The sequence below is a fragment of the Quercus robur genome, chromosome 5 (genome assembly GCF_932294415.1).
Source record: "Quercus robur chromosome 5, dhQueRobu3.1, whole genome shotgun sequence".
NCBI lineage: Eukaryota > Viridiplantae > Streptophyta > Magnoliopsida > Fagales > Fagaceae > Quercus > Quercus robur.
Genome location: NC_065538.1, coordinates 75,560,000 through 75,581,062, shown reverse-complemented (window position 1 = coordinate 75,581,062; position 21,063 = coordinate 75,560,000). Strand labels below are relative to the sequence as shown.

General features: G+C 38.6%; 2 protein-coding genes across 3 annotated transcripts; both read left to right on the top strand.

The window, feature by feature from the left end:
* The first annotated feature begins 3,860 nt into the window (after positions 1-3,860).
* LOC126728717 (uncharacterized) lies at positions 3,861-5,339 on the top strand. Its single transcript, XM_050434504.1, has 2 exons — positions 3,861-4,389; positions 4,606-5,339. Exons 1-2 carry the CDS (start codon positions 3,861-3,863, stop codon positions 5,337-5,339), a joined length of 1,263 nt encoding a protein of 420 aa, XP_050290461.1.
* Positions 5,340-16,846: 11,507 nt separating this feature from the next.
* On the top strand, positions 16,847-19,864 carry LOC126727106 (zinc finger BED domain-containing protein RICESLEEPER 2-like). 2 transcript variants are annotated; one of them, XM_050432604.1, is made up of 5 exons: positions 16,847-16,963; positions 17,055-17,111; positions 17,318-19,175; positions 19,264-19,352; positions 19,502-19,864. In XM_050432604.1, exon 3 carries the CDS (start codon positions 17,325-17,327, stop codon positions 19,017-19,019), a length of 1,695 nt encoding a protein of 564 aa, XP_050288561.1. In that variant the 5' UTR covers positions 16,847-16,963; positions 17,055-17,111; positions 17,318-17,324; the 3' UTR covers positions 19,020-19,175; positions 19,264-19,352; positions 19,502-19,864. The 2 variants fall into 2 exon arrangements, with proteins under 2 accessions (XP_050288561.1, XP_050288560.1); XM_050432603.1 differs by having other exon boundaries at positions 16,851-16,963; positions 17,060-17,111.
* Positions 19,865-21,063: the final 1,199 nt, after the last annotated feature.

Here is a 21,063-nt window from a genome sequence, read left to right as displayed (position 1 = left end):
GAAATAAGTAATTAATTTTGCTGACAACTTTTTTATATTTCATATGAAAGTAATATTAAAACTTTCTTAAAATTGTCCATTAAAAATGTCCTAAAAGAATTTGTTAACTAAACCCTTATTTTAATTTGTAGGGTCACAATTCGGGGTCCAGGCCCAACAGGTATGGGGTTCTGGCCCAAGGAGCCCGAAACAATGAATTTATAGAGAGTGGGTTACAGAACTAGGCCCTAACAAAGTGCGTACTAGTTAATATTGGGCCATAAAACAATTGAAAATAAGAAAATCTCCTTCATGTCCATTAGATATACGGTCCGAGGAGACGTAGGGGATGTATCTCTGTCCCTGCTTAAAAGCTATGGTTCTCACCCTCTTCTTCTGTTCTAAGTTCTTCCTTTTTCCGGTCCCCTCCTTAATGGGGACTCCCCCCTCTTATATAGCCCCCTTGAAGTCATCAGGACCTTACACTTGTTGATCATCTGGACCTTCACTTGAGTGCCCGTCCCATCGGACATCTCCTCCATCTTTCTGTGAGTCGTGGTAGCCAAGGTAACACTGTTCACAAGTCCTCTCCACATTAATGTGGCCGGAAAAGTAGTTGTCATGCATTTAATGTGGCAGCTGTAGCCTCTCCCTTGGCATCCTACACTTTCCTCCCTCTTATGGGCTTGGGGGACTCATCCCTGTTACTAATACTCACTGGAGTGAATCCTTATAGCTGGGAGAGTGCATGTTCGAGCCACATTTGATACGTCCGAGGAGACATTTCTCCTCGGACCGCCTTTCAAACAATTTTGGGTCGGGAGCCTTTTTGATACCCACACCTTCTCCTCGGACGTGGTCGAATTTTATATGGGGCCCAAGGCCCATTGTATGATCTTGGAACTTTACCCCTACATAATTAATTAGATTAGTTGTCTATATATATTAATAGCTAAAACTCAGAGAAAATCCAATTAAATTTTCAATTTTGCGTCACATGTCTCATTTAATTTTTAATTTTGTGCCAAATGAATTATTGGGTGTAAAAATCAAAGAGTCTAAGTCAGATTAGATTCTAAATTGGATTTCAATTGGAGTCCAATTTTCTGCCACAGGTCCATCTAAGTTTTTAATTTTTGTACTAAGTGAATAATTAGGTAAAAAAATCAAAGAGTCTAAAACCAATTAAATTATATATATATATAATGAGAAACCATTACATATTTTAGAAATGAATGGTTTAAAAAAATTATAAACTAATACTATGTATAATTTGAACCTCTTCTTAAAAAAAAGTATAATTTGAACCATATAATTGTAATTGTTTTTAATTATACCAATACATATACACAGGGTTACACACTAATTTTAACAGTGGAAAAACACATTCAATAAAATAGTCCAATTTCATCTAAAGGACGAAAAGTCAATCTTTCCTGATACCAATTCCATCTACACTTAAACACTTACTTTGACAAAGATGTCAAAGAGTTCCTAATATCTATTATTATTTTATGGGAATATTTTAAGATTTTTTTGGAACTAAAACACTTAAATTATATCTAAAATAAGAGTCTTTGAGGTCCATAAGTAAGTTAAGGAGTCCAAATTTGCTAAAAATACTGGATTGTATCTTTAAAAAGAGTTCAATCCAAAATAAATTGGGAAAATCCAAAAAATTAGGACTCACCATGGCTGATCAACACTCCAGTACTAAACCTTTTTTTTTTTTTTGAGATAATTTTAACCTGTGGTGTCTGTTTCTAATGACAGCTCTTTATTATCAAACCAAGACATCAATCAGTTTTTAGTGTAAGCGAGGATTAAACCCTAGATCTCTTATTCAACTATCAGAGACTCTAATTATTGATCAATACTTGGTAAGGCCAAATTATCTTCATATATCTATCATATGATATTTGATATAAAAGTTAAATTCTATTTGGTCACTAATTTTTTTTATTAAAATTTATTTTAGTGATAACTTGAGAAACAAATCCAACTTAAATGGAAATTTTATGAGTTTAGTAATGCCTCAATTAAAAGGACTTTTTCGTAACAAGAGATCAAAATAAATATAATAGAGATGGTTAAACTAATGTACTTAGGATTACAACTAAGGAATTTATTAAACTTTTTCTTTCTTTTTTTTTGCTTCAAAGGAATTTATTAAACTTACTTGAATCAAAATGAAAAGTACAATACAATAGTTAAATACAAATACTGAAGATAAACTATAAGGCAATCACACTAAGGAAACGACCACAAGGAGATCACTACAACACTAATCCTATTTGTAGATATGCTACAAGAACCACCCTAGGCCTATGATAAAAGAAGACATGTTGTCTTGAAGTTGAAGCGTTGATTGATGTATTGAGTGTGTGTTATTTATGCAAAGCCCTCCTTTTATAAACAAGTATGGAAGTAATTTTTCAGCTCATAACTACCCCATAAATCAAGGGAATTAGGTGGTTATTTCCACTTTAGTGATAAGTGTCTTCAAGTCATATATTTACTTGAACGTATCTTAAATTGTCTTCTAACTACTTGACAAGTGGCATTTCACATGACATAATTTGCCAAACACATGTGATGTGTTTACCAAACTAAAACATTGTATAGTTGTCAGCATATATGTGTCATCATCTCTAAGTATTAAAAGTAGCTTGCCAAGAGTTCAACTGTCCTTATGTTTTTAATGAAGATATTCAAGATTGTAATATCCCCTCTCCTATTATAACTATCTTTTTCTTTTTCTTTTTCTTTTTCTTTTTCTTTTCTTTTTTAAAGCGTCTTTATGCCAACTATATGCTCTTACCAGTATTATTATTTTTGAAGTATAAAGTACAAACATATAATTTAAGCATCTCTCGCATATTAGTTTAAAATTAATTTATATATTTAAAACTGATAAGGATAAAATTATAAATATGAACGCTTACTGATGGAAAGGCATAGAGCGACGTTCCAAACAAACCCATCAATCTCACTTGTGTCCATTGACAAGTGACAACAGTAGGGAGTCTATAGCTCTATCAGCTTGGGCGAAGATGGAAAGTTGACACCATTAAGCTGAAGGGGATGCACGAGAATGACGGTTCTAACATGACCTTAACTTGGCCTCCACGCATGCGTGTATAAGGAAATATCTTATGCCTCACGCTTAATGTTAATCAAAAAGACTCCTACAAGAAAAGGATTCTGCAAAATACGCTCATGAGGACTCCTATAAGGAAAAGACTTCTAAACCAAGGAAGAGATGTCAACCCTCTACTACTATAAAAGCCCTAAAACCCTCACTAACCAAGGTACGCATAATTCACCCCTAGTTTTGACACTCTAGAGTTGTGAGAAGTTCTAACTTGACCTTCAGAGGGTATTTGGTTGGCACCACACCAGTACTCTCTATTAGGTCTTCTATTTTTGTATTGTGTAGATATTGTTTCGAGCACGTGAGGACCGTGTGACTTACTGTTGATTTTTAGGCATCATCAGTTGGCGCCGTCTGTGGGAAACGCGATTAGAAGATAAGCCATATTCATTGCTTCTCAAAGAAAAAGTTGCATGGTACTTACTCATTCGATGGCAACCACCACCAACAATCAAGGCAACGAATCGCGACCTACTGCCCTAGAGAGGCAAGTCCAAATCCTCACAGCAGTAGTAGAACGCCTCACCAAGCAAAATCATGATCTGGATGAATAGCTGTGCCAGAAAAACATGGTGATGATACCCAAGAGGAAGACCAAGAAGGCACTAGTGCTGAGAGAAGGAACCAAGAAGGGCTAGAAGGTAGCAACGCCTCGGGCAGGCCAGACCGACAGGACACTAGTCGACAATCCATCACTAATATGATTCCACCTCATATAATAGCCGAGATGCAAATGATGAAGGAACGGATGAACTTTATGATGAATGCCCTTAAAGGACGGGTGTCTACTAACCTCGATGATTTGGTCCATCGAACTAATTCGCCATTCACAATGTCCGTCACTTCATTCTCCCTTCCACCGAAGTTTCACATGCCGCAGGTGGAAAACTACGACAGATCCAAGGACCCTTTAGATCACTTGGAGTCTTTCAAGACCCTGATGCACCTTCAAAGGGTGCTAGACGAGATCATGTGCAGAGCTTTCCCCATCACGCTGAAAGGATCCACAAGGATCTGGTTCAGCAGGCTGATGCCTAACTCCATTGGAACCATCAAGGAGTTAAGCGTCCAGTTCGCTTCACACTTCATCAGAGGGCACAAGTACAAGAAGTCCACTGCATGCCTGATGAATATTAAGCAGCGGGAGGACAAGACGCTGAGGTCCTACATCACCTGCTTTAACAAAGAGACCCTCTCAATCGATGAAACAAACGACAAAATACTCATGGTTGCCTTCACAAATGGATTACGGAAGGGTAAGTTCCTATTTTCCCTATACAAGAACGACCCAAAAACTATGTCGGATGTACTATATAGGGCGACCAAGTACATGAACACGGAAAATACGTTGCTGGCTCAAGAAGAAAATCCCAAGAAGAGGGAAAGGTAGGAAGACCCGCAACAAGACAACGGGCTGAAGATGGCTAGAACTGAAGATCGGTGAGAGGACAGATGCTCCAAACCCCCTGCAGGGAAGCTCACAAGCTTCACCCCGTTAACTGCCCCGATCGACCAAGTTCTGATGCAAATTAAGGATGAAGGAGCCTTGACCTTTCCTGGTAAGCTGAAAGGAGATCCTAACAAGAGGTCTAGGGATAGGTACTGCCATTTTCACCGCGATCACGACCATGATATAGCTGATTGTTACGACTTAAAGCAGCAAATCGAAGCTCTTATCAAGCAAAGGAAGCTGCAAAGGTTCGTCAGTAAGGAAAGAGCGGACCCACTACAAGAACAGGCTCCTCGACGAGAAAATGAGCGTCCTAGACTGCCCTTAGGTGACATAAGAATGATTGTAGGGGGTACAGCGACTACCGGGTTATCTAAAAAGGCCCGTAAGACCTACCTGAGGATGGTCCACAACATCCAACTGACAGGTTTCGTGCCAAAGATACTGCGGATCGACAACCCCGTCATCGAATTCTCGGAAGAAGATGCCCGACGTCTCCACCACTCCCACGACGATGCACTGGTCATCAGCATACGAGTGGGGGATTATAATACACATCGGGTTTTGGTTGACAATGGTAGTTTAGTTGACATCCTTTACTACCCAGCATTTCAACAGATGATGATTGACAGAGAGCGACTAGTTCCGATGAACGCACTGCTCGTTGGTTTCGGAGGAAGAAGGGTACACCCCCTTGGCGCAGTCACATTATCCGTAATGGTGGGCGACGACCCCAGTAGATCACTAAGGACGTAACATTCCTTGTGGTCAACTACTCTTCCGCCTATAATGCCATCTTGGGACGGCCTACCCTTAACTTATGGAAAGCTGTAACTTCAACCTACCACTTGATGATCAAATTTCCCACCAATTATGGAGTAGGGGAGCTGCGCGGAAATCAGGTAGCCACTCGAAAATACTACGTAGCTATGATGGAGATGGATGACCACCTCTAGGCCATGAACATAGAGGAACACCGAACAGTGACAGAGCTCATCGAAAGCTTGAAAAAATACTCCTCGATGACTCCAAGCCCGATCGAACAACCAGAATTGGTACTCTAGCCAGTCCAGTGATCCACCAAGCACTCACATCTTTTCTTAAAGATAACAGGGATGTATTTGCTTTGATCCTTGAAGACATTCCAGGAATCGACCCTGCGATCAAGGTACATAGACTGAACATATCACCCTCCTTTCCACCCATCTGTCAGAAGAAGTAAGTATTTGCCCTCGAACGGGACCAGGCTATAGCAAAAAAAGTCCATAAGCTACAAGAGGCGAACTTCATCCAAGAAGTTTATTACCCCAATTAATTGGCAAACATGGTAATGGTCAAGAAAGCTAGCAGGAAATGGAGGATGTGCATAGACTTTACTGACCTAAACAAGGCATGCCCTAAAGATAGCTACCCCCTCCCGCGAGTCGACGTCCTAGTTGACTCTACAGCCTAACATTAGTTACTAAGCTTTATGGACGCCTTTTTGGGCTTTAACCAAATAAGAATGGACAAGGCAGATCAGGAGAAGACTTCGTTCATCACTAGCCAGGGCCTTTTTTGCTATAAAGTAATGTCATTTGGCCTAAAGAACGCGGGCGCAACGTATCAGAGGCTCATGAACAAGATGTTTGCACAACAGATCAGGAGAAATGTACAAATCTATGTTGACGACATGTTGGTAAAAAGCTGAAGGGAGGAAGACCACTTAGGGGATCTTAGAGAAACGTTTAACACCCTTTGCTCCTACAACATGAAGCTCAATCCAGGCAAATGTGCCTTCAGAGTGATGGTGGGAAAGTTCTTAGGGTTTGTGGTGTCTCAGAGAGGTATCGAGGCCAACCCAGACAAGATTCGGGCCATAATAGAGATGAACCCCCGAAGAACGTAAAAGAAGTACAAAGTTTAAACGGCAAGATCGTTGCCTGAACAGGTTCGTGTCAAGGGCAACAGATAAGTGTCTACCCTTCTTCCGCACGCTGAAAAAGTCTTTTGAGTGGATGGCCGAGTGTTAGTAGGCATTCGAGAATCTAAAGGTCTACCTCTCTTCCCCACCACTACTAAGTCATTCATAACTGGGGGAAGAGCTCTTCCTCTATTTAGCTGTCTCTCCTGTAGTCGTCAGCACAACCTTAGTCAAGGAAGAAGACAAGGTCCAGAAGCCCATGTACTACGCCAGCAGGGCACTTCGTGGTGTAGAAGAAAGGTACCCACCAATGGAGAAGCTCACCTTCTCTTTAGTAATGGCAGCCCGCAAGCTCGAGCCATACTTCTAAGCCCATACGATGATTGTCCTAACTGACAAACCATTACAGCGAGCGATAAGCAGCCCTAAAGTAGCCGAGCGATTGTTATTGTGGGCAATAGAATTAAGTGAGTTTGACATTCAGTACCGCCCGCATACCACCATCAAAGGATAGGTCGTCGCTGATTTTATAGCAGAATTCACCAACGGCGAAGGTAAGGGGGCAGATGAGTGTCCTTAGTGGAGCATATATACAGACGGATCATCTAACAAAAAGGCTAGGGGAGTAGGTGTCATTCTTCTTTCTCTAGAAGGAGACAAAATTGAATGTATGGTTTGCCTCAATTTCCCTACCACCAACAATGAAGCGGAATACGAAGCTCTAGTGGTAGGGCTTGACCTCGCCAAAGCAGCAGGGGTCACCAGTGTAGTCATTCATTACGACTCCCAAGTCGTCACCAACCAGGTAAACGAAGATTACGAATGTAAGGGTGAAAGGATGAAGAGATACCTGGAGCAAGTAAAGAGAAGGGTGGACGATCTACAAGCCAAGGTGGTTCAAATCTCCAAAGGAGAAAATAAGCAAGCCAACTACCTCACCAAAGTCTCTTCAGCAGAACATATGACCGTCCCTGGCAACGTACTCTCCTTTATTCAGCTTTCTCCATTAATAGATTTCGTTGATACACATGAGATATATTCTGAAAATAACTGGACCACACCATTAGTCTTCTACTTGAAAAATGGCGTATTACCAGATGGGAAGGAAGCCACAAGAAAGCTGAAGGTTCAAGCAACGCACTTCATTCTAATAAAGGATGTCTTGTACAAAAGAGGTTTCTCCCGCCCATACCTAAGGTGTTTAGGCACTAAGGAAGTGGACTACGTCATGAGAGAAGTCCACGAAGGAATTTGTGGGAACCATTCAGGGTCACGATCGTTAGTATACAAGCTGATCCAAGCCGGGTACTACTGGCCCACCATGCAGAAAGATGCCCAGACTTATGTCAAAACCTGTGACAAGTGTCAAAGGTTCAGCAATGTCATCAAACAGCCGTCCAAAGAATTGACCTTGATGACAGCTCCATGGCCCTTTGCTTAGTGGGGATTAGACACCATAGGACCATTCCCGGTAGTGACGCAACAGCTGAAGTTTCTCATAGTAGGCATAGACTACTTCACAAATTGGGTGAAAGCTGAAGCCTTGGAAACCATTACGGAGAAGAAGGTGTGGAGCTTCGTTTGGAGATACATCATCTTCAGGTATGGGATCCCTAGGGTACTGGTCTCAAACAATGGGAAACAATTCGACAACAACTCCTTCGGTGATTTTTGCTCGCAGTTAGGGATTAAAAACCACTACTCCTCTCTTGCCCACCCTCAAGCTAACAGACAAGTTGAAGTCACGAACCAATCCTTGCTTAAAATCATCAAGACTTGGCTCAAGAGGGCAAAGGGTATATGGCTCGAAGAGCTGCCAAGCATACTGTAGGTGTACAAGACAACAACAAGGACACCTATCGAAGAGACACCATTCTGGCTGGCATACAGGAACGAGGTGGTCATTCCAGCTGAGGTCGAACTCACGAGCTACAGGGTGGACAACCACAATGAAAGCAAAAACGACAAGGCTATACGTCTACAGCTCGATCTACTGGACGAAGTCAGGGCGACGGCCGAACAAAGACTCGCGCGGTACTAGGACCTCATGGCCAAGCACTACAACTCTTGTGTCAAACACAGAGACTTCCAGGCTGAAAATCTCATTTTAAAGAAGGTAATGGGCGCCGCTAAAGACCCTACCCAAGGGAAGCTCGGCCCCAACTAGGAGGGACCTTACAGGATTACATCATGACAGAGGAAAGACACCTACCACCTAGAGACACTAGACGGACGGAAGTTGCACCATCCGTGGAACGCCGAGCACTTACAGAAGTACTACCAGTAAAGCTAATAGCGTGGAAAGCAACACTATCCATTCTCTAATTTACTTTTAACTTTAGCAACACTCCTCAGTTTTTCAGTTTAACTTTGTTAATTTTTGCTACAATACTTTCTAAGCCCAAAGGGTAGGTCTTTTTCTTTAAGCAATTTTTTCAACGAACGCATGGTTTTTCATAATAAGAGGAATTTATTCAGATATGACTAGAGTGTTTTTTCTACAAAACATTAACAAGTCCATAAAGTGGACAGGTTTAATAATACGTCCATAAAATAGACGAGTTCATTAGTCCATAGAGTGGACGAGTTCAATATAATAAGTCCATAAAGTGGACGGGTTTAATAATAAGTCCATAGAGTAGACGAGTTCATTAGTCCATAAAGTGGACGAGTTCATTAGTCCACAAAGTGGATGAGTTCAATATAATAAGTCCATAAAGTGGACGGGTTTAATAATTCTCCCATAGAATGGACGAGTTCGTTAGTCCATAAAGTGGATGAGTTCCTTAGTCCATAAAGTGGACAAGTTCAATAATAAGTCCATAAAGTGGACAAGTTTAATAATACGTCCACAAAATGGACGAGTTCATTGGTCCACAAAGTGGAAAAGTTTAATAACAAGTCCATAAAGTGGACAAGTTCATTACTTAATAAAGTGGATAAGGTTATTGAAGCAAACAGCTTCATAAGTTGGACCACAAGTGAATGGACCCATAATTAATGTAAACAGACTTATAAAATCCAAAGAGAGGACCAATTCATTCCACAAGGATGACTTGATACAATCCATAATTAAGGAGAACAAGTCCACAAGAAGAAGGATTCGTAACTTAGTTAAACTTGACGAATTCATCCCATAAAGTTGACCAATTCATCCCATTAAGTTGACAAGGTCAATAGAGTAGACGGATCTGGTTAAGCCCACAAAGTGGATGAGTCCATTATGAGGTTTATTAGCCATCAAATAAATTAGTTCAAGACAGACAAATTAGAATTATCAAGTCATAAAGCAGACGGATCCATAAGGGCCAAGGATAAAATAAACATGTTGAAAGCGACGGATATGGATACTATAAATAAGATGAAGTTTTTACAAACAGAGCCCAAGAAAAAACAAAAAGGGCATTGTCCTGAAATTAGATTACATTTACAATAAAAATATTAAAAAAAAAAAAAGATGTCAAGTTCATAAAGCCGGGAGGTCTTATGGGCCCCGTCACTCTTGGTCTGGTCTAGGGCATCATGAGTTGAAGGGTCATCAGCAACTGGAGGATTGGCCGACGGAGTCAGAGGAATGATGGGAGGATTCATGGCAGGCTGAGCAAGGACGGTGCTGTCATCTTGAGTATCTTACTCTGACTCGGTGGAGTCATTAGTCTCTTCAGGAATAGCGTCGCCTACAGGTGTTGTTGGCAAGGGGTCATCCATTGAGACCTTTGCCAAATCTAGGTGAGGGTAATTGGATTTGACCTGTTTAAGACAATCCTCAACCCCCACACCATAATATTCGACGCAAAAATCAATGTATGCCTGTGACTCCTTGAGCTCTTTTACAGCGTCGGCCTTGGTCGTCTCCACCTGGCCCAACAGAGTCGTCAACTCCTCTATTGTCTCCTTGGCTTCTAGATCTTTTTTCCGCTAACGACCCTCCTCCTCCAGCTTTTCTTTCAACTCCTTCACCTCCTGGTTGAGGGTACTGAGGGCGCTCTTGTACTGTTCTTGCCCGTCAGTCAGGTTCTTAACACGCTTTTACAGATAGGTAATCACCCCTTTGTTGGCAACACCATTAACCTACAAAGCTTTCATACGAACCAGTGCCTACAGGACAAAACAACCGTTAGCTAGTTAACATGAAAATGAATGAATAAAGAAAGAATGGAAGAAACATACCCGAGCAAGGTCAAAGAGGCCTAAATCCCCTAGCTCCCCTGTCGCCTGGCCAACATAAGGATCCGCGTCCTTATCTTTGATGATGGACTCAAGCATCTCGATAACATAATCATTGTGGGTAAGGAGACGACGCTCAAAATCTTGAGTGGCGGGGCCGGGCGTCATCATCAGGCCTTTGCCATGCCCATGCTTTGGAGGTGATGGCTTCTTAGGAAGCTTCTCTCCAGGAGTGACAGACACCTTTTGGACTGACAGTCGTCCTTCCTGTCACCCTTCCTTTTACTCGCCCTTTTTTTGACAGCTTTAGGGGCTAACGAAGACTCCCCCTCCTTAGCTTTCCTCTCTTCCTCTTTCTTACGGGTGGTAGCTTCCCTCACCTTTTGCCTGGCTGCCTCTATTTCTGCAGAGACAAATGACGAATATTGGAATAAGTGACAACCTTGAACAAGCCGACGGGAAAAGAAAAAAGAATGGCTAAAGCGTATAAACTTAAGACGACGGGAATAAGCGTTAAGACAACGGGCCTCTGGTGTTGGCTTAGGACCCCTACAATACACGTGTAAAGTGTCGAGTGTAATAAGATCCTGACACTTCCGCTCGTCCAATGGGATTTTTGTTACCCGGCGAATAAAGTCTTCTTGCTCGCCTGTGATATGTGGACGAACGCTAGTTAAAAAAAAAGTAAACGACGTTAGAAATTCGAAACAAATAAACTGAAAGAAGCATACGGGATCAACCTGAATCCTTGACATAAGCCCAAGTGTTGTCAAAGCCATAAGGCATTGTCTCCTATTCTTCCTTATGACACACCCAATTTGTCCCTTTGACGAAGAAATATTTGCCCTTCCAATTCCTATTAGAATCAGGCATATCAGATACCAGCCTCAGCCCCTTCTTCCTTACAGCAAAGTGGTATGTCCCCTAGGACGAGACAATGTGTTGAGGATGGTAGCACCAAAAGAACTCATCAATAGTTAGCTAACGGTTCCCTCCACTTAGACGGCCCACAGAATCTCGGCCCCAATGAATATCCTCCAAGCGTTAGGGGCAATTTGGCTGACGGACAACCCTAGAAAATTGGCCAACTAATGGTGAAGTGCCGTTAGAGGCAGTCTCAATCCTATTGCGAATATGGCATCATACATGCCGACATCCGCAGTCTTCCCTGAGTAGCATCTCTCAAACTTCCCAGGGAGACGGATTGGGATATTGTCCAGAATTAAGTAACGACCATGTAAAGTCTTGAAAACCTTGTCCGACATCGTCGGTAGAAAGTCATTAACTGTCCATTTTTTAGGAAGGATGAAAGGACAGTCATCTCCTAGACTACCTAAAGTACTCTCTAAGACCTCCTCTTCACCAATATTTTCATCCTCGTCACTCTCTCTCCCCCCCTTCTCCATCATCATCCTCATCTTCACCCTCACTTACTAGCTTATCTTCTTCTCCACGACTTTCAACTTCCTTGTTAGAAGATTGGGTTGACGTTTCCCTCTCTGACGACCAGGAGAAGCCCTCCTCGAGCTCATGACCTGATGGAAAGACCTCGTCGTAGCCTGCTCCCTCGCGGACTGACGACTGTTCACTCGTCACTTCTCTAGACATCTGACTACCTACAAGCGATGGAGGTATTCTAAGAACCTAAGTTGATGGCCTTTCTAAAAAATATATATTTTCCCAATCAAAAGAAAAAGGATAAAAGTAAAAAAACAAGAGGTAATAAGAGCAAGGGTGACTTACCAAGTAAAACTGACGGACTTTTGAAAGATGATGGTCTTAGCTAAAGCAAGATGATGTGGGCAAATTTCTCAAAGTGATGGGTTCGCTTTGATAATCAACAGCAGTAAAATAGAGGAAAATGAGGAGGGAGGTGAGGTATATATAAGGGAGGATATGCACAGAAGATGAAACGACGCCTTCGTCCAAAAGTGGAGCCAATTAAGTTGCGCCACATGTCCAAGCATTAAATAAAGGTTGCTCGAGGAATCACCCATAAATGATTTTCCCTCTCTCCTGAGCAAAAGAAAATTAATAATAAAGTTCAACTCCATAACCCGTCAGCTTAAGCTGACGAAGCTATGGAGTAGGGGGCAGCTAATAAGGATAAAATTGTAAATATGAACACTCACTGATGGAAAGGCATAGAGCGACGTTCCAAACAAACCCATCGGTCTCACTTGTGTCCATTGACAAGTGACAACAGTAGGGAGTCTACAGCTCTAAGCTGATGGGGTCAGCTTGGGGCGAGGATGGAAAGCTGTCGCCACTAAATTGAAGGGGATGCACGAGACTGACGGTTCTGAGATGACCTTAACTTGGCCTCCACGCATGCGTGTATAAGGAAATATCTTGTGCCCCACGCTTAGTGTTAATAAAAAAGACTCTTACAAGGAAAGGATTCCACAAAATACGCTCATGAGGACTCCTATAAGGAAAAGACTTCTAAACCAAGGAAAAGATGTCAACCCTCTACTACTATAAAAGCCCCAAAACTCTCACTAACCAAGGTATGCATAATTCACCCCCAGCTCTGGCACTTTAGAGTTGTGAGAAGTTCTAACTTGACCTTCGGAGGGTATTGTTTCGAGCACGTGAGGACCGGGTGACTTACTGTTGATTTTTCAGTATCATCAAAAACAAAGGAGGAAAAGGTATAAACAACCTAAAAAATTCACTAATTGACATTTTTTGAGTATATTTTTTATGTTTATATTTGAGTAAAAAATAACATATATTATCATTTTAATGTTTATGTTTATGTATATGATTTTTTTTAGTTGAATGTTAATGATTTCAATTATTTTTAAAATTATATATGAAAATAAACAGTAAGTTAGAATATTAGGCTATTTATAACAATAAAATAAATAAATTATATTTAAATACACACAATGAATGTTTCATGATGATTTTTTGAGATCAAAGTTTTTGAGTAGGCTCTAAACTAGTTTTAAAATTTTGAAGATAATCTAACTTCATCTTAGTGAGTTGCTTTCTTACTTATACTTCTATTGATAGTGGTTTAGAGTTAGACATAAGTGCAAAAATGTTTTTTTTTTTTTTTTTTTTTTTTTTTTTTTTTTTTTTTTTTTATGGTGTATTGAAACACTAAAAGTTGATAATATATTTTTGTTTATCTCAAAAGTTGAGAATATCTTGGTTGTTACGCCTTAAAAGAGAGGTTTGTCAGTGGAATACCAATTCTTAGTGATTAATTCAACTTAGTAGATAGGTGTTAGCGTAACAAACTTATAAAGTCTACACATTCCTTTAATAATATCTTTCCTACAAGATATTAGACATAGTCAAACATTATTATGAAGACAAAATTATGTAAACACTGTTTTATCAATGGTAAAATGTAAAAACACTTAAAATCTTACAAAGTAGTGAATACACTAAAATAAATATCAAGGAAATTAATAGCAAGAAGAATACCAGAATTATGTCTAAGTTTTCTTAAAATACTATATTTAGAGCTTAAAGACACTAGAAATTAAGTATCTCTCACATATATAGTTAGAAATTGATTGGAATGTTAAAAAAAAAAAAAAAAAAAAAAAAAAAAAAAAAAAAAAAGAAGGAAGAGGCATAAAAATTAAACAACCTAATCAATTCAGATGTTGATATTTGAGTTTTCATATTTTTATATTCTTATATTTGAATAGAGAATAAATTTTGTCGTGCACTTAAAATAAAAACATATATTCTCTTCTTTTTTGTGTGTATATTATTAAAAAAAAACATATATTATTATGCTTTATGTATATGTTTATGAGTATGTTTATTATGTTTTGTATAAAATAATAATTCTTAATTTTATATATTAGTAATGATATGTGTAAGGGTAAAATTCCCAAGTCAAACAACGGGCCTTGAGCCCTATACAGAGTCCAACTACAACTAAGGGGAAAATGGGCCACCAAAACAACTGCCATCCCAACTCTAATAAGTCCAAACTTATTTAAAAAAGACGTCCGAGGAGGAGTGTCTCCTCGGACGCGCCAAATATGAGTCCAACATGCACCCTATCCGTAATGAGGAGTCATTCCAAACAAATATTGGTAGTAAGGATAAGCCTCACAAAGCAGGGAGAAGAACAAGAGCATAGAATGTCCAGAGAGAGGCCTCAACTGCCGCATTAAATGCAAGGAAACTACTTTTCTGGCCGCATTTATGTGGAGAGGACAGGTGAACTGTGTTACCTTGGCCACTGCAACTCACAGAGATGTAGGGAGGATGTCTGATGGGACAGGCACTCAAGTGAAGGTCCAGATAATCAACAAGTGTAGGGCTCTTATTACTTTAAGGAGTCTATATAAGAGAAGGGCATCCCCATGAAGAAGAGATCAGAAAAAAGTGAGAAGAAAGAGTGAAAGATTATATCCTTTAAATCAGAAACAGAGGTGCACCCATATGTCTCCTCGGACTGAGTATCCAGTAGAGATAAAGGAGGTGTTCTTATGTCCAAACCATTGTCTGGCCTAGAATTAACTAACATTCACTTCGCCAAGTCCTAGTTCTGTAACCCGTTCTCTACAAATTCATTGTCTAAGGTCCTTTGGGCCAGAACCACCTACTTTTGGGCCTGGGCCCCAAAAACTGACCTTACATTATGTATTTCTAAATTATGTATGAAAAATAAATGGTAAATTTGAATTAATTAGTTTATTTATGAAAATAAAAATTACAAAAAAATTAGATTTTAGAAAATTTAAGCGCACCCATAGTGGTTTGTTGTGAGTATTGTCGATACTATATTTTGTTCGACTTTAAATTTTTGTGTAAACTTCAGTCTTAAATTAAAGGATTTTGTGGATTTATCATTTAAACCAATTTTTTGCTAATTTCAATCAATTTTATGGAGTTAGCCCAAATTTGAATGAGTATAAATTAAAATTTGACTATTGGATCGGGTTAATTTTGGTTTTATATTACAGAATATGAAATCCACTTCAAATTAACTATTCCCCAAAAAATTTGGGTTTGAAATTGTTAATCATCATAAGGTTAATAATGATAATGAAAATCAAGAGCCATGCGCAGTGGCATGGTAGAGTAATTTGGCTTGGAAAAGATTGAATCTTGAGTGCAAAGAATGGTTAGAAATTGATCTCTAAGTCGTGAGACTTTTTTATAATAATAAGTGTTTAAAAGGAATCAGGGTAATTTGGAGTGCAGTTTTTGATGGAAAGGGTTTGAAAAATATGTAGAGGCAATGTTTAGTTATGGAATAACAATATTTTAATATTTTGGAGCTCAAAGTAGGTGGGAAACAAAAGAATAACATATATGATTTAGGAACAAGCAGGTTACTGTTAGGACTTAGGAAGCATTGTCTTGAGAGAATAAATCCACTTGTAGATCATAGAGCATTGTTGATGGTGATCAATAGGGGTGGCAAAAATTATCCATATCCATGAACTCGCCCATTACCCATCTTATTTAGATAAGTCCTAACCCAACCCATTTAAATATTTGGGTTAAATGGGTAAAGACTCATTTGGTTATTTAATTAGATGAGTCTAAATGGATAAATCCACCGATACCCACTAAACCCATTTAAATTATAAAATTAAATAAACCCACAAATTACCCACTAAACAGTATAACCTTAAACACTTTCCCTTTCCCTCAAATTTTCTAAGCCAAAACATTCAGCCCTCTCACTCTCACTCTCCTAAACACTTTCCCTCAAATTTTCTCAGTAACCAAACAAAAGTAATTAAAAAAAAAAATATCTTCCTTATCTCTTTCTCTCTCTCTCTTTCTCTCTCTCTCTCTTGCGTTGCGTTGTGTGTACACCTGTTTCTCTCTCTGAAGCTTCCTGATTCAATCCTTGATCTCCAATTCGCAATCGGAACACAATACTGCGGTGGCCGTTGAATCATTCATCGGTAACCGTTGAATCATTCATCGGTAACTGACCTTATTGAGTGGATTTTGGCATTTGTTGTGCTCAGTGGTTGTGCTCAGTGGTGGTGGTGGTGGTTGTGGACAAAGGTTGATGTGAATGCTTGAATTTGGGATATCTCTCACGCTCTCTTCCAATCGCGCCAACACCGTTCAAGTTTGTCTCTCTCTCAACTCTTCTTCTTCTTCATTTGATTTTTTTGTTTGTTTGTGGGTTTGTCTTTATTTTCTGTTTTTTTTTTTTTTTTTTTTTTTTTTTTTTTTTTTTTGTGGGTTTGAAATGTAAATTACGTGTTTGTTGAAATGCTTAGCAGAAGATAATGCTCTCTTTGTTTGTGTCGAACTGAAATGGAGAAATGGGATTTGGGTTATAAGTCAGCAACTAGTTGTGTAGGTAGTACCTTTACTCTAGCACTCTAAATTGATTTTTTGTATAATGATTGAAAAAAAAAAACCACTAGTAATAGTTTACTTTGTTCTGTTAGTGTAGACAAACTCACAAGCTCGGTGAAGGTGGCTTTGGACTCGTTAAGATTTTCAAGGTAAGATTAAGATCCCTCTCTCAATTGGGTTTTGAGTTCTAAGTTAATGTCTTTTTCTTTTCTGGGTGTTTGATGATTTGCATCTATCCACTTTTACCTTTTGGGTTCTGTTCAAATTGTCACCTATGTTTCTGCCTTTTGTGATTTTGGTTGATTTGAAATACATATTTGTAGAAATTTTCATTTTGATTGTCTTATCGTTTAAGGTGAACCATGTCTGTAACTGAGGGGATGGATGAATTTGAACAAATAGTTTCAAGTGGTAGCAAAATAAGTAGGAGTGGGACTTCTGAAGTGTGGAATGATTTCGAAATATTACCTTCATATGAAGATGGCCATCGAAAAGTCAAGTGCAGAAAATGTGCTAATATTTTAACAGCAGATAAGGAGAATGGAACTAGTAATTTACGCCGTCATGCTAAGAAATGTCATCAAGAAAATGATAGTGTGCCTTGCCGTCCTCCCCTTGATCAAGATATGTATTGTGAAAAGATTGCAATGGCAATTATTAGGCATAATTACTCAATTTCATTTGCAAAGCATGAGGTCAATAGAGAGCTTCATATCTTTCTAAATCCCGATGTTAAGCCAATATGTAGGAATACAGCAAAGTCAGATGTTTTGAAAATCTATAAGAGAGAAAGAGAAAATCTCAAACGTGCTTTAGAGTTAGTCCCGGGCAAGATTTGCTTAACATCAGATTTGTGGAAATCTTCCACAACTGATGAGTACATGGTTCTCACTGCACACTACATTGATGCAAATTGGGAGTTGCAAATGAGGGTTTTATGTTTTTCTCATACGCCACCTCCTTGTAGTAGTAAGATTTTGGGAGAGAGATTGTTTAACATTCTAAAAGAATGGGGCATTGAGAAAAAAGTATTTACAATCACTTTAGACAATGCTTCTTACAATGATACCTTGGTGAATAGTTTGAAGAAAAACCCTTCTTTTAGATCATCTTTGCCTTGTAGTGGTGAGTTCTTTCGTGTTCGTTGTGGTGCTCATATTTTAAACCTTATTGTACAAGAAGGTTTGAAAATTATAGAGCATGTTGTGCACAACATACATGAAAGTGTTAAATATGTGAGAGGCAATGATATGAGGAAGTTAAGATTTGCTGAATGTCTTCAAGAACTCCCTAATTTAACTAGTAAGAAAGTGCGACAAGATGTGCCAACAAGATGGAACTCAACATATTTAATGATTGAGACAGCTCTTACATTTCGGGATGCATTTCACAATTTGAGTATTGTTGATGGAAGCTTTCACACTTGTCCCTTAGATGATGAATGGGATAAGGCTAAGAAGATAGCAAAATTTTTGAAGCCATTTTATGACATCACCACTCTCTTTTCAGGCACTCAATACCCTACTGCCAACTTATACTTTCATGGTGTATGGAAAATTCATTTGCGTATTTTAGAAGAGATGGAAGATGAAGATGTAGTAATTAGTGACATGGCAAAAAGCATGAAAGAAAAATTTGATAAATACTGGGATTGTTACAGCATTGTGCTATCATTTGCTGTAATTTTAGATCCTCGGTATAAGTTGCAGTTTGTGGAGTTCAATTATAGGCGACTTTATGGCACTAATGGGACAATAATGGTGATGGATCTTCGTGACAAGTTATATTCCCTTTTCGAAGGATATTTGCGCGCCACTAATTATGAAGCACACAATATGGTTGAAAATGCATCTAGTAGTGGTGCTAATGAGAAGGTAAGAGATGCTGATATTGCTGGTTTTGATACATTTGAGAGTGAAATTGTTGGTTCAATCAATAGTAAGTCACAATTAGATGTGTATTTGGAAGAGGCCGGTTTGACCATAACACTCATATGGACTTGGATATTCTTGAATATTGGGAATCACATTGTGGTAGCTTTCCAGAACTTTCACTAATGGCTCGTGACATTATGAGTATTCCTATCACTACCGTTGCCTAAGAGTCTGCGTTTAGCATTGGTGGTCGAATTCTTGATAAGTACCGTAGTTGTCTATTGCCACAAAATGCAGAGGCTTTGTTATGTTCCCATAGCTGGTTGTTTACTGGGTAGGGTAAATATCTTTTTCATATACTTGTAATTTTTATTAAATTATGCATTCTCCCTTTTTATATTTACTTACTAATTTTTTACTTTGCTAGTTATACCTTATCATGATGACGAGCACCTTGTGGAGGATTTTGAACACCTATGCATTTCTGGACATGTTACATATAATGATGAGGTTTAGGTAATTTTAATAATTCCAACTCAATTAATTCTAATTAAATGCCAAGTATTTTTTTTTTTGGACTATTTTTTGTTTTTAATATATTTCTAATTAAATGCCTGATGATATGTTGCATTTTTGGTTCCCATGCATTCAAATCATCAAAACAGCCACCATACCCGCTAAACTTTGCAAGAGGGAGAGCTCTAAGCAGTTCCACAATTCCAAAATCCCCTCTGGTTTACAAGAAAATTCGACCACCCTCAAGGAAGCTCAAGACCACATATAAGGCATCAAGGCCAAACCTATTTATGTAGCTCATTTGCTGATTACTTTCTCTGGTTTCCTGCTAGGATTCTTATTTAAATGAGCTTTAGATGTAAGACAGGTTTTAAATTTTTAATACTTTGGACTTTCAGATTCTGTTTTGGTAGGAGAATACTTTTCATAATTCTTATCATTTCTTCCAGTTTTGTTTTAGTTGTGTGGGTTGGGACTTTTTGAGTAATGAGAAACATTTATTTTCGCTCCAATTAATTATAGTTATTTGAAGTTTGTAGCTTTAGATTCACTTGACAAATGAGAAGATTGCAGGAGCATGTACTAGGTAGCATGTTATAATTATCTAAACCTGAACACTAACAAACATCTTAGGCATATTCTCTGCCGTGATCCTAGACCAATCATAATACGCTGTCTGGTTTTGATTGAAAGAGTTCGGCACTTGAGCACCAAGGACCCATGACACTATGCTGTAAGAGTCAATTTGGGATTTACTGCTGTGGCTTTATCCTTGATCACGTAATTGAAGTAGGTCTTGGACGAAGATCCAGGGATTACTGAAATGGATGTGATAATTATGTTCTTTGCTGATTAGTCTCTCTTCCATTTGCCTTATTTGTACTAAAACTATATTTGATGAAATCCTAGGTTCCTCCACATTTGATTCTTTAAAGCACATGACAGGCAATTTTGGAGTTGTTTAGGTGCAACCATCTTTGGCTTCAAATTTTAAGTGGTTTTCATTGTGGATGTCAGAGTACTATTCTGATAAAGATTCATTAAAAATTTAAGCTAAAATATAGCTCATTACTGTGTTTGTGGTTTTATTTTTCTCTATGATTGCTGGAGCGTAATTAAGTTTTTGGGCAATGTTAATTAAGGTTATAAATTTTACTGTTTTGATATTGGTGTTGAATTATGAGCTACTTAGTAATTTCTTTAGGTTCCAATCTCTAATCATGTTTTAATGAGTAAGATTAAAATTATAAGACATACATGTGTTTCTAAATTACATAAAATAGAAGTTGCTTATATTTGTTTAAAAGATTTAGCCACACCTAAAATTTTGGATCTTTACGTTTTTAGTGGGATTATGTTAAAAAAAATGGATAATGTTGGACCTTATGGAAATATAGCTCATATTCAGGAATCTAGTTTAATTTTTGATATATTTTTTTTGGCTAACTAATTTGACAAATGAGAAAACTTGTATATTTATCATTCTAGGGGTATTTTGGATGTCCAAGGGTATATTGGTAATTTTGAAAGTGTAGGGGGTATTTGGGTCATTTTGGGTATTTAAGGGTATTTTGGTAATTTTGGAAGTCAATAGGGTATTCAACTAGTTTTGGAGGTATTTGGGTCATATTGGGTTAAATGGGCGGATTACTAATTAAATGGATTGGACGGGTAATGGATAATTAATTTATATATAAACGGGTCATAAATG